We start from the raw sequence: 14,373 nt of genomic DNA, 5'->3' as shown, positions 1-14,373 counted from the left end.
TACTTCCTGAAATCCACTCCTCCAGTGGTACCGTACACCCAGACACCCAGTCCTCCAGTGGTTTAGTACTCCCAGACACCCACTCCTCCAGTGGTATACTACTCCCAGACATCCACTCCTCCAGTGGTAAAGTACTCTCAGACACACACTCCTCCAGTGGTTTAGTACTCCCAGACATCCACTCCTCCAGTGGTATAGTACTCCCAATATCCACTCGTCCAGTGGTATAGTTTACCCAGACATCCACTCCTCCAGTGGTATAGTACTCCCAATATCCACTCGTCCAGTGGTATAGTTTACCCAGACATCCACTCCTCCAGTGGTATAGTACTCCCAGACATCCATCCGTCCAGTGGTATAGTACTCCCAGACATCCACACCTCCAGTAGTTTAGTACTCCCAGACATCCACACCTCCAGTAGTTTAGTACTCCCAGACATCCACTCCTCCAGTGGTTTAGCCCTCCCAGACATCCACACCTCCAGTCGTTTAGTACTCCTGGACACCCACCCCTCCAGTGGTAAAGTACTCTCAGACACCCACTCCTCCAGTGGTATAGTACTCCCAGACACCCATCCGTCCCGTGGTATAGTCCTCCCAGACATCCACACCTCCAGTCGTTTAGTACTCCCAGACATCCACACCTCCAGTCGTTTAGTACTCCCAGACATCCACTCCTCCAGTGATTTAGTACTCCCAGACACGCACTCCTCCAGTGGTTTAGTACTCCCAGACATCCACTCCTCCAGTGGTTTAGTACTCCCAGACATCCACTCCTCCAGTGGTTTAGTACTCCCAGACATCCACTTCTCCGGTGGTTTAATACTCTCAGACACCCACTTCTCCAGTGGCTTAGTACTCCCAGACATCCACTCCTCCAGTGGTATAGTACTCCCAATATCCACTCGTCCAGTGGTATAGTACTCCCAGATATCCACTCCTCCAGTGGTATCATACTCCCAGACATCCACTCCTCCAGTGGTATAGTACTCCCAGATATCCACTCCTCCAGTGGTATAGTACTCCCAGATATCCACTCCTCCAGCGGTATAGTACTGCCAGACACCCACTCCTCCAGTGGTATAGTACTCCCAGATATCCACTCCTCCAGTGGTATCATACTCCCAGACATCCACTCCTCCAGTGGTATAGTACTCCCAGATATCCACTCCTCCAGTGGTATAGTACTCCCAGATATCCACTCCTCCAGCGGTATAGTACTGCCAGACATCCACTCCTCCAGTGGTATAGTACTCCCAGATATCCACTCCTCCAGTGGTTTAGTACTTCCTGAAATCCACTCCTCCAGTGGTTTAGTACTCCCAGATATCCACTCCTCCAGTGGTATAGTACTCCCAGATATCCACTCCTCCAGTGGTATCATACTCCCAGACATCCACTCCTCCAGTGGTATAGTATACCCAGATATCCACTCCTCCAGTGGTATAGTACTCCCAGATATCCACTCCTCCAGCGGTATAGTACTGCCAGACACCCACTCCTCCAGTGGTTTAGTACTCCCAGACACCCACTCCGCCAGTGGTTTAGTACACCCAGACATCCACACCTCCAGTGGTTTAATACTCCCAGACATCCACTCCTCCAGTGGTTTAGTACTCCCAGACATCCACTCCTCCAGTGGTTTAGTACTCCCAGACACCCACTCCTCCAGTGGCTTAGTACTCCCAGACACCCACTCCTCCAGTGGTATAGTACTCCCAGACATCCACTACTCCAGTGGTTTAGTACTCCCAGACATCCACTCCTCCGGTGGTTTAGTACTTCCAGAAACCCACTCCTCTAGTGGTATACTACACCCAGACACCCACTCCTCCAGTAGTTTAGTACTCCCAGACATCCACTACTCCAGTGGTTTAGTCCTCCCAGACATCCACACCTCCAGTGGTTTAATACTCCCAGACACCCACCCCTCCAGTGTTATAGTACTCCCAGACATCCGCTCCACCAGTGGTATAGTACTGCCAGACACCCACTCGTCCAGTGGTACCGTACACCCAGACACCCACTCCTCCAGTGGTTTAGTACTCTCAGACACCCACTCCTCCAGTGGTGTAGTACTCCCAACATCCAGTGGTATAGTATACCCAGACATCCACTCCTCCTGTGGTATAGTACTCCCAGACACCCATCCATCCAGTGGTATAGTACTCCCAGACACCCACTCCTCCAGTGGTAAGGTACTCTCAGACACCCACTCCTCCAGTGGTATAGTACTCCCAATATCCACTCGTCCAGTGGTATAGTATACCCAGACATCCACTCCTCCAGTGGTATAGTACTCCCAGACACCCATCCGTCCAGTGGTATAGTACTCCCAGACATCCACTCCTCCAGTGGTTTAGTCCTCCCGGACATCCACACCTCCAGTCGTTTAGTACTCCCAGACATCCACACCTCCAGTAGTTTAGTACTCCCAGACATCCACACCTCCAGTGGTTTAGTACTCCCAGACATCCACTCCTCCAGTGGTTTAGCCCTCCCAGACATCCACACCTCCAGTCGTTTAGTACTCCCGGACACCCACCCCTCCAGTGGTATAGTACACCCAGACACCCACGCCTCCAGTGATTTAGTACTCCCAGACACCCACTCCTCCAGTGGTTTAGTACTGCCAGACATCCACTCCTCCAGTGGTTTAGTACTCCCAGACACCCACTCCTCCAGTGATTTAGTACTCCCAGACACCCACTCCTCCAGTGGTTTAGTACTGCCAGACATCCACTCCTCCAGTGGTAAAGTACTCTCAGACACCCACTCCTACAGTGGTATAGTTCTCCCAATATCCACTCCTCCAGTGGTATAGTACTCCCAGACACCCATCCGTCCAGTGGTATAGTACTCCCAGACATCCACTTCTCCAGTGGTTTAGTCCTCCCAGACATCCACACCTCCAGTCGTTTAGTACTCCCAGACATCCACTCCTCCAGTGATTTAGTACTCCCAGACACCCACTCCTCCAGTGGTTTAGTACTCCCAGACATCCACTCCTCCAGTGGTTTCGTACTCCCAGAAAACCACTCTTCCTGTGGTATAGTACTGCCAGACACCCACTCCTCCTGTTGTATAGTACCCCCACACCTCCACTTCTCCGGTGGTTTAATACTCTCAGACACCCACTTCTCCAGTGGCTTAGTACTCCCAGACATCCACTCCTCCAGTGGTATAGTACTCCCAGACACCCACCCCTCCAGTGGTATAGTACTCCCAATATCCACTCGTCCAGTGGTATAGTATACCCAGACATCCACTCCTCCAGTGGTATAGTACTCCCAGACATCCACTCCTCCAGGGGTATAGTACTGCCAGACATCCACTCCTCCAGTGGTACCGTACACCCAGACACCCACTCCTCCAGTGGTTTAGTACTCCCAGACACCCACTCCGCCAGTGGTTTAGTACTCCCAGACATCCACACCTCCAGTGGTTTAATACTCCCAGACATCCACTCCTCCAGTGGTTTAGTACTCCCAGACATCCACTCCTCCAGTCGTTTAGTACTCCCAGACATCCACACCTCCAGTGGTTTAGTACTCCCAGACACCCACTCCTCCAGTGGTTTAATACTCCCAGACACCTACTCCTCCAGTGGTATAGTACTCCCAGACATCCACTCTTCCAGTGGTATAGTACTCCCAGACATCCACTCCTCCAGTGGTTTAGTACTCCCAGACACCCACTCCTCCAGTGGTACCGTACACCCAGACACCCACTCCTTCATTGGTTTAGTACTCCTAGACACACACTCCTCCAGTGGTATAGTACTCCCAACATCCACTCTTCCAGTGGTATAGTATACCCAGCCACACACTCCTCCTGTTGTATAGTTCTCCCAGACATCCACTCCTCCAGTGGTTTAGTACTCCCTGACATCCACTCCTCCAGTGGTTTAGTACTCCCTGACATCCACTCCTCCAGTGGTACAGTACTCCCAGACACACACTCCTCCAGTGGTATCATACTCCCAGACATCCAGTCCTCCAGTGGTATCATACTCCCAGACACACCCACTCCTCCAGTGGTTTAGTACTCCCAGAAAACCACTCCTCCAGTGGTAAAGTACTCTCAGACACCCACTCCTCCAGTGGTGTAGTACTCCCAACATCCACTCCTCCAGTGGGATAGTATACCCAGACACACACTCCTCCTGTTGTATAGTACTCCCAGACATCCTCTCCTCCAGTGGTTTAATACTCCCAGACACCCACTCCTCCAGTGGTTTAGTACTTCCAGACATCCACACCTCCAGTGGTTTAGTACTCCCAGACATCCACTCCTCCAGTGGTTTAGTACTCCCTGACATCCACTCCTCCAGTGGTATAGTACTCCCAGATATCCACTCCTCCAGTGGTTTAGTACTCCCTGACATCCACTCCTCCAGTGGTTTAGTACTCCCAGACACACACTCCTCCTGTTGTATAGTACTCCCAGACACCCACTCCTCCAGTGGTTTAATACTCCCAGACACCCACTCCTCCAGTGGTATAGTACTCCCAGACATCCACTACTCCAGTGGTTTAGTACTCCCAGACATCCACTCCTCCGGTGGTTTTGTACTTCCAGAAACCCACTCCGCTAGTGGTATACTACTCCCAGACATCCACTCCTCCAGTGGCACCGTACACCCAGACACCCACTCCTCCAGTGGTAAAGTACTCCCAGACATCCACTCCTCCAGTGGTTTAGTACTCCCAGACACCCACTCCTCCAGTGGTAAAGTACTCTCAGACACCCACTCCTCCAGTAGTATAGTACTCCCAATATCCACTCGTCCAGTGGTATAGTATACCCAGACATCCACTCCTCCAGTGGTATAGTACTCCCAGACACCCATCCGTCCAGTGGTATAGTACTCCCAGACATCCACTCCGCCAGTGGTTTAGTCCTCCCAGACATCCACACCTCCAGTCATTTAGTACTCCCAGACATCCACACCTCCTGTAGTTTAGTACTCCCAGACATCCACACCTCCAGTCGTTTAGTACTCCCAGACATCCACTCCTCCAGTGGTTTAGTCCTCCCAGACATCCACACCTCCAGTCGTTTAGTACTCCCAGACATCCACACCTCCAGTGGTTTAATACTCCCAGACACCCACCCCTCCAGTGGTATAGTACACCCAGACACCCACGCCTCCAGAGATTTAGTACTCCCAGACACCCACTCCTCCAGTGGTTTAGTACTCCCAGACACCCACTCCTCCAGTGGTTTAGTACAACCAGACAATCACTCCTCCAGTGGTTTAATACTCCCAGACATCCTCTCCTCCAGTTGTGAAGTACTCCCAGACATCCGCTCCACCAGTGGTTTAGTACTCCCAGACACCCACTCCTTCAGTGCTTTAGTACACCCAGACAATCACTCCTCCAGTGGCTTAGTACTCCCTGACATCCTCTCCTCCAGTGGTATAGTACACCCAGACACCCACTCCTTCATTGGTTTAGTACTCCTAGACACCCACTCCTCCAGTGGTTTAGTACTCCCAGACACCCACTCCTCCAGTGGTATAGTACTCCCAATATCCACTCGTCCAGTGGTACCGTACACCCAGACACCCACTCCTCCAGTGGTAAAGTACTCCCAGACATCCACTCCTCCAGTGGTAAAGTACTCTCAGACACCCACTCATCCAGTGGTATAGTACTCCCAATATCCACTCGTCCAGTGGTATAGTATACCCAGACATTCACTCCTCCAGTGGTATAGTACTCCCAGACACCCATCCGTCCAGAGGTATAGTACTCCCAGACACCCATCCGTCCAGTGGTATAGTACTCCCAGACACACACTCCTCCAGTGGTTTAGTCCTCCCAGACATCCACACCTCCAGTCGTTTAGTACTCCCAGACATCCACACCTCCAGTAGTTTAGTACTCCCAGACATCCACACCTCCAGTGGTTTAGTACTCCCAGACATCCACTCCTCCAGTGGTTTAGTCCTCCCAGACATCCACACCTCCAGTCGTTTAGTACTCCCAGACATCCACACCTCCAGTGGTTTAATACTCCCAGACACCCACCCCTCCAGTGGTTTAGTCCTCCCAGACACCCACTCCTCCAGTGGTTTAGTACTGCCAGACATCCACTCCTCCAGTGGTGAAGTACTCCCAGACATCCTCTCCTCCAGTGGTGTAGTACTCTCAGACATCCGCTCCACCAGTGGTTTAGTACTCCCAGATACCCACTCCTCTAGTGATTTAGTACTCCCAGATATCCACTCCTCCAGTGGTACAGTACTCCCAGACACACACTCCTCCTGTTGTATAGTACTCCCAGACATCCACTCCTCCAGTGGTTTAGTACTCCCAGACATCCACACCTCCAGTGGTTTAGTACTCCCAGACTCCCACTCCTCCAGTGGTTTAGTACTCCCAGACACCCACTCCTCCAGTGGTTTAGTACTCCCAGACATCCACACCTCCAGTGGTTTAGTACTCCCAGACTCCCACTCCTCCAGTGGTTTAGTACTCCCAGACATCCACTCCTCCAGTGGTTTAGTACTCCCAGACATCCACTCCTCCAGTGGTTTAGTACTCCCAGACACCCACTCCTCCAGCGGTTTAGTACTCCCTGACATCCACTCCTCCAGTGGTTTAGTACTCCCAGACATCCACATCTCCAGTGGTTTAGTACTCCCAGACACCCACTCCTCCAGTGGTTTAGTACTCCCAGACATCCACTCCTCCAGTGGTATAATACTCCCAGACATCCACTCCTCCAGTGGTTTAGTACTCCCAGACACCCACTCCTCCAGTGGTTTAGTACTCCCAACATCCACTCTTCCAGCGGTCTAGTATACCCAGACACACACTCCTTCTGTTGTATAGTACTCCCAGACCTCCACTCCTCCTGTGTTTTAATACTCCCAGACATCCACTCCTCCAGTGGTCTAGTACTCCCAGACATCCACACCTCCAGTGGTTTAGTACTCCCAGACTCCCACTCCTCCAGTGGTTTAGTACTCCCAGACACCCACTCCTCCAGTGGTTTAGTACTCCCAGACATCCACACCTCCAGTGGTTTAGTACTCCCAGACTCCCACACCTCCAGTGGTTTAGTACTCCCAGACATCCACACCTCCAGTGGTTTAGTACTCCCAGACATCCACACCTCCAGTGGTTTAGTACTCCCAGACACCCACTCCTCCAGTGGTTTAGTACTCCCAGACATCCACACCTCCAGTGGTTTAGTACTCCCAGACTCCCACTCCTCCAGTGGTTTAGTACTCCCAGACATCCACTCCTCCAGTGGTTTAGTACTCCCAGACACCCACTCCTCCAGCGGTATAGTACTCCCAGACATCCACACCTCCAGTGGTTTAGTACTCCCAGACTCCCACACCTCCAGTGGTTTAGTACTCCCAGACATCCACACCTCCAGTGGTTTAGTACTCCCAGACATCCACACCTCCAGTCGTTTAGTACTCCCAGACATCCACTCCTCCAGTGGTTTAGTCCTCCCAGACATCCACACCTCCAGTCGTTTAGTACTCCCAGACATCCACACCTCCAGTGGTTTAATACTCCCAGACACCCACCCCTCCAGTGGTATAGTACACCCAGACACCCACGCCTCCAGAGATTTAGTACTCCCAGACACCCACTCCTCCAGTGGTTTAGTACAACCAGACAATCACTCCTCCAGTGGTTTAATACTCCCAGACATCCTCTCCTCCAGTTGTGAAGTACTCCCAGACATCCGCTCCACCAGTGGTTTAGTACTCCCAGACACCCACTCCTTCAGTGCTTTAGTACACCCAGACAATCACTCCTCCAGTGGTTTAGTACTCCCAGACATCCTCTCCTCCAGTGGTATAGTACACCCAGACACCCACTCCTTCATTGGTTTAGTACTCCTAGACACCCACTCCTCCAGTGGCTTAGTACTCCCTGACATCCACTCCTCCAGTGGTATAGTACTCCCAGACATCCACTACTCCAGTGGTACCGTACACCCAGACACCCACTCCTCCAGTGGTAAAGTACTCCCAGACATCCACTCCTCCAGTGGTTTAGTACTCCCAGACACCCACTCCTCCAGTGGTAAAGTACTCTCAGACACCCACTCATCCAGTGGTATAGTACTCCCAATATCCACTCGTCCAGTGGTATAGTATACCCAGACATTCACTCCTCCAGTGGTATAGTACTCCCAGACACCCATCCGTCCAGAGGTATAGTACTCCCAGACACCCATCCGTCCAGTGGTATAGTACTCCCAGACACACACTCCTCCAGTGGTTTAGTCCTCCCAGACATCCACACCTCCAGTAGTTTAGTACTCCCAGACATCCACACCTCCAGTGGTTTAGTACTCCCAGACATCCACTCCTCCAGTGGTTTAGTCCTCCCAGACATCCACACCTCCAGTCGTTTAGTACTCCCAGACATCCACACCTCCAGTGGTTTAATACTCCCAGACACCCACCCCTCCAGTGGTTTAGTCCTCCCAGACACCCACTCCTCCAGTGGTTTAGTACTGCCAGACATCCACTCCTCCAGTGGTGAAGTACTCCCAGACATCCTCTCCTCCAGTGGTGTAGTACTCTCAGACATCCGCTCCACCAGTGATTTAGTACTCCCAGATATCCACTCCTCCAGTGGTACAGTACTCCCAGACACACACTCCTCCTGTTGTATAGTACTCCCAGACATCCACACCTCCAGTGGTTTAGTACTCCCAGACATCCACACCTCCAGTGGTTTAGTACTCCCAGACTCCCACTCCTCCAGTGGTTTAGTACTCCCAGACACCCACTCCTCCAGTGGTTTAGTACTCCCAGACATCCACACCTCCAGTGGTTTAGTACTCCCAGACTCCCACTCCTCCAGTGGTTTAGTACTCCCAGACATCCACTCCTCCAGTGGTTTAGTACTCCCAGACATCCACTCCTCCAGTGGTTTAGTACTCCCAGACACCCACTCCTCCAGCGGTTTAGTACTCCCTGACATCCACTCCTCCAGTGGTTTAGTACTCCCAGACATCCACATCTCCAGTGGTTTAGTACTCCCAGACACCCACTCCTCCAGTGGTTTAGTACTCCCAGACATCCACTCCTCCAGTGGTATAATACTCCCAGACATCCACACCTCCAGTGGTTTAGTACTCCCAGACATCCACACCTCCAGTGGTTTAGTACTCCCAGACATCCACACCTCCAGTGGTTTAGTACTCCCAGACACCCACTCCTCCAGTGGTTTAGTACTCCCAGACTCCCACACCTCCAGTGGTTTAGTACTCCCAGACTCCCACTCCTCCAGTGGTTTAGTACTCCCAGACATCCACATCTCCAGTGGTTTAGTACTCCCAGACACCCACTCCTCCAGCGGTATAGTACTCCCTGACATCCACTCCTCCAGTGGTTTAGTACTCCCAGACACCCACTCCTCCAGTGGTTTAGTACTCCCAGACACCCACTCGTCCAGTGGTATAGTACTCCCAGGCACCCACTCCTCCAGCGGTATAGTACTCCCTGACATCCACTCCTCCAGTGGTATAATACACTTAATTTCATATATGCACCACTCTCTGTATGAAAATGTTGCTGCTTAGGTCCCTTTATCCCTCTCACCTTCAACCCATGCTGTCTATTTTTGGACTGCCCTCCCCAGGGGAAAATACCTTGATTATTCACCTTATCTATGCCCCTCGTGATGCCCCTCTAAGGTCACCACTCAGCCTCCGACGCTCCACTGAAAGACATTCCAGCCTATCCTTGTCACTCAAACAATCTCGTCGCAGTGACACCCTTGTCAATCTTTTCTGCACCCTTTCCAGTTAAATAACAGCCTTCCAATAGCAGCGTGACCAGAATTGTATGCAGGACTCCAAACGTGGCCTCTCCACTGTCTTGGGCACCCAGTGAATGACATCCCAACTCCTATACGCAATGCTCTGACCAATGAAGGCAAGCGTGCCAACCATCATCTTCAGTGTCAATCGTGACAGTTCAATTCCTACTCTAGCTAAAGTAGGTTTGGAACCTTACAAAATTTACACTCACTGGTCCGATAATGTTCTGGGGACACTCAGGGCACTGTGTAAATGTAAGCCTTTCTTGTAGCTTGTAGATATCTTCTTGGAGAGTTGCAGTCTCAGTGAATTTAAGGAATTATTTTTTTGGCACAATACCATGATCGCCCAATGACGTTCATTAATGAACGAGGTGGTTTCTGAACAAAACGAAACCTGTGAAGAAGCCAGAACTGCCCACGCTGATGACACCGACACCTCGAGCTGATCCAGGTATGTGTTTGCTCTGCTCTGTACTTCAAATCACAGAATTCCCTACAGTCTGAAAGCAGGCCATTCAGTCCACACCAACCCTCTGAAGAGCATCCCTCCCAGACAGCCCCCCGACCCCACCCCAATACCCCATCCTATCCCTGTAACCCTCTATTTCCCATGGCTAATCCAATTAGGCTGCACATCTTTGAATTGTGGGAGGAAACTGGAGCACCCGGACGAAACCCACGCAGACACGGGGAGGACGTGCAAATTCCGTGCAGTCACCCAACCGTGGAATCGAACCCGGCTCCCTGGCGCTGTGAGACAGCAATGCTAACCACTGAGCCACTATACCAAAGAGATTGTCTTCCCCTGTCTCAGCTGAGGCTTAGAACCAGCTACAGGATAGGATACTCGAGAGCTGGCTCAGATGATGAACAGGTATGAAGTATAACTGTACTTTTGTTACAGAGAAATAAACACAGTGGGTTCTAAACAAATTGTAGCAGAGGAGAATGGTACTGGTTGATTGTACGCCTCACCTGGCAGCCAATCCTCCAGGTCGCAGGTTCGATACTCGGGGCCTGCCATCTTTGTCAGTCCCACCAGATATCGTCAGCCCCAGGGTGCAGCCTTCTTTCTTGATGAGGTCCACCATCGTAATTCCCTTCAGCTCCTCTGTTAGTGAGACACAATAGTAACACATATATATATCCGCTGCTTGAGACTCCGACCTGCGTTAGGATCACAGAACCACACATTGCAGAAATAGCCCAGTCACCCCCGTCGTATGTGTGATTGCTGACTCATTGAAAGAGCTGCCCACTTTCTGTTGCTCCTCATTTGAGGGCGGCACGGTGGCACAGTGGTTAGCACTGCTGCCTCACAGCGCCTGTAGACCCGGGTTCAATTCCCGCCTCAGGCGACTGACTGTGTGGAGTTTGCACGTTCTCCCCGTGTCTGCGTGGGTTTCCTCCGGGTGCTCCGGTTTCCTCCCACAGTCACAAAGATGTGCGGGTTAGGTGAATTGGCCATGCTAAATTGCCCATAGTGTTAGGTAAGGGGTAATGTAGGGGTATGGGTGAGTTACGCTTCGGCGGGTCGGTGTGGACTTGTTGGGCCGAAGGGCCTGTTTCCACACTGTAAGTCTAATCTAATTACACCACCACTGTAGCCTTTACTTCCCAATACCTGCTTGCTTGTATTGAGACTTCACACTTAAAGTAGCACCTTGAAAAAGTATAACTATAATTCCGAGTGAGAGCCCCCTTATTGTTTAAATCCATTATCTGATGAAGGGCTTTGGCCTGAAATGTCAATTTTCCTGCTCCTAGGATGCCGCCTGACTTGCTGTGCTTTTCCAGCACCACTCTAATCTTAAAAACCCGAGAAATCTATCAGATATCATAGCTGACATGTCCTCTTAGTGCTCCTGACCGCCAGTGGCATATTTATTTGGATATTTATTCTCAGATATTTTTAATCACCTTTAAAATAATTCTGCCTTTGTTAGTCAGCACTTCCTCCACAAGTACTCACTTTAAGCACACCGGTCCTTCACTGATTTAACTCAACCCCCGGCATCATTGTTCTTATCATATCTCCAGCTATTGGTGATCAAGTGTAGTTTTGAGCTCTTGCATAGCTTGACTTTTGATCAGGAGAATTAATAAATAAATAGATACTAAGGAGGAAAGGTTACTTGTGTGGACAGAATAAGGGAACAAGCTTAATTGGCTAGCTAGCACAGGTACAGTGGGCAGAATGTGCTGAACCATTCTACGGTCTGTAATTGATTTCCTTTGCAGGCAAATATTCAATTGCAGTGGAGTGTTACTTTTAAGTCTCCCTCTACCCCCCCTTACAGGGAGTGCTGGGTGAAGGAATAAATTGGTTGCAGAAAACAAAAAGATTTTGTGCATCTCTACTCTGGCGGTTGCTGCCGTTTATCTGCTCATGTTCCAAAAGGGATTTGATAGTATCCACACTGCAGTAATAAGGAGATTAACGACAGATAGATACTCAGCGGTCCAATAAAAGATGCACAATGACCTTCTTTTGCCCTCTCAAACAATAATCAAATGCACATCAGCCACAACTAGACTTTATTCAGTCGGACTCAATGATCTGCCCGAGCAAGACGTGACAGAGATTGGAAACCTGAAAGGCTGAGACTCTGCCAGCTTCCGTGGAGAGAGAAACTGGGCGATGAGAACTCTTGCTTCCCTGTCCACTGGTGCTGTTGAGTTTCTGCAGCAATTTCTTCAGTCGTAATGCACAACGTCCCGTCCATTCTCCACTCGGCTTTGCCATGTTCAGGCAGCCGGCCGTGGATCTAAAATTCGGCTTTCAGCCCCACGCGCCCAATCTGATCAACAGCGAGAGCTGCATTGCTGGTCGCCTCAGGGGCAAGCCTACCCAGGGCAGGGCGCCCATGGAGCACCACAAAGATGTCGACTGTCCAGGATGGACAACCAATGCCAACCCAACAATGTGAGGGTCCATCTGCTGTAATGTTTCAGCAATCCAGAACCACTGGCCCCCTGAAAGGTGGCGCAGTGGAACGTGCTCTCGCTCACACCGTGAGTTGGCAATTCCTGAGCCAGTGGCTCAGTCAGTGCAAGATGGAGCGTGCAGTCAGAGAGGATGAAACGACACCCACCGCCCCATTCCCAGTCAATATGGACTCTTCCCAAGTGGCTTTGGAAGGCTTGCTTCTGTACCACTCCCAGAAGCATCTATCTTCTGGATTCAGTCCTGACGATTCAGATCCAAGCTTGCCCTCACGTCAATCAGTGTTTCAACCCCTGCCCTTCCCAGTCAGCCAAACCAAACAGCTCCATTTCATGCAGCATCTACCGAGAGGTTGGATGGGTGCCCCGGGGAAGTGGGATAGGTGGAAAGTTGAGGTAAGGAAGTAACCTCCTGCTCCAACCTCTGGTTATCAGCTCCGTACCTGGTATGCTCTGTCTCCTTGCGCACACTGTTGTTTCGGATGCTGCCGTTTCCTTTCTCCCCTTCGCGTAGGGGCCATCATCTGTAATTAAACCACAATGATGGAGTTAGACAATTCAAGCACAGTCCAAAACACCCTCAGTCCTATTCATTCTGCTGCTCCTCCACCTTTAGTCCCACTTGGAGCTGATTCTCCTGTATGGGGAGGTAATAACCTAGTGGTATTATCACTAGATTGTAAATCCAGAAATCCAGTCATGTTTTTGGAACTCAGGTTCGTACCCTGTTACGGCAGATTGTCAAATTTGGTTAGATTAGATTCGATTCGATTCCCTACAGTGTGGAAACAGGCCCTTCGGCCCAACCAGTCCACACCGACCCTCCGAAGAGCAACCCACCCAGATCCATTCCCCACTGACTAATGCACCTAACACTACCGGCAATTTACCATGGTCGATCCACCTGACCTGCACATCTTTGGACTGTGGGAGGAAACCGGAGCACCCGGAGGAAACCCACACAGACACAGGGTGAAAGACAGTCGCCCAAGGCTGGAATCGAACCTGAGTCCCTGGCGCTGTGAGGCAGCAGTGCTAACCACTGAGCCACCATGCCATGAATTCAATAAAAATCTGGATCAAGAGTCTGATGATGATTGGGCGGCACAGTGACTCAAATGGTTAGCACTGCAGCCTCACAGTGCCAGGGACCCAGGTTTGATTCCAGTCTCAGGTGACAGCCTGTATGCAGTTTGCACTTTCTCCCCATGTCCATGTGGGATTCCTCTGGGTGCACCAGTTTCCTGTCACAGTCCAACGATGTGCAGGTTAGGTGAACTGGCCATGCTAAATTGCCCATAGCCTTCAGGGATGTATAGGTTAGGTGCATTAGTTGGGATAAATGTAGAGTGATAGGGTAGGGGATTGGGTCCGGATGGGTTACTCTTCGGAGGGCCGGTGTGGACGTGTTGGGCTGAAGGGCGTGTTTCCACACTGAATGGATCCTATGGTTATGGGTAAAATCCATCTGGTTCACTAATGTCCTTTAGGGAAGCAAACTGCTATCCTTATCGAAATGTGACTCCACCTAATATGGTTGACTCTTAACTGCCCTCTGGGATGGACAGTAAGTGCTGGCGTCATCCTGTGAATGAACATTTTCAAAAAATTGGTT

General features: G+C 50.8%; 1 protein-coding gene across 1 annotated transcript in view; it reads right to left on the bottom strand.

The window, feature by feature from the left end:
- Positions 1 to 13,286, bottom strand: part of grip2b (glutamate receptor interacting protein 2b) — a gene marked incomplete at its 5' end in the record, with an annotated part of 257,289 nt that extends 244,003 nt beyond the window's left edge. Inside the window, 2 exons of the mRNA XM_060835042.1 lie at positions 10,788 to 10,923; positions 13,202 to 13,286. Coding sequence (XP_060691025.1) covers positions 10,788 to 10,923; positions 13,202 to 13,286 — 221 coding nt within the window. The remainder of the gene's footprint in view (positions 1 to 10,787; positions 10,924 to 13,201) is intronic.
- Between the last annotated feature and the right edge of the window lie 1,087 nt (positions 13,287 to 14,373).

This window comes from Hemiscyllium ocellatum, chromosome 14 (assembly GCF_020745735.1).
Source record: "Hemiscyllium ocellatum isolate sHemOce1 chromosome 14, sHemOce1.pat.X.cur, whole genome shotgun sequence".
NCBI classification, from domain to species: domain Eukaryota; kingdom Metazoa; phylum Chordata; class Chondrichthyes; order Orectolobiformes; family Hemiscylliidae; genus Hemiscyllium; species Hemiscyllium ocellatum.
Note: the sequence above shows the minus strand (reverse complement) of the source record. Positions and strands in the feature narration are given on the sequence as shown.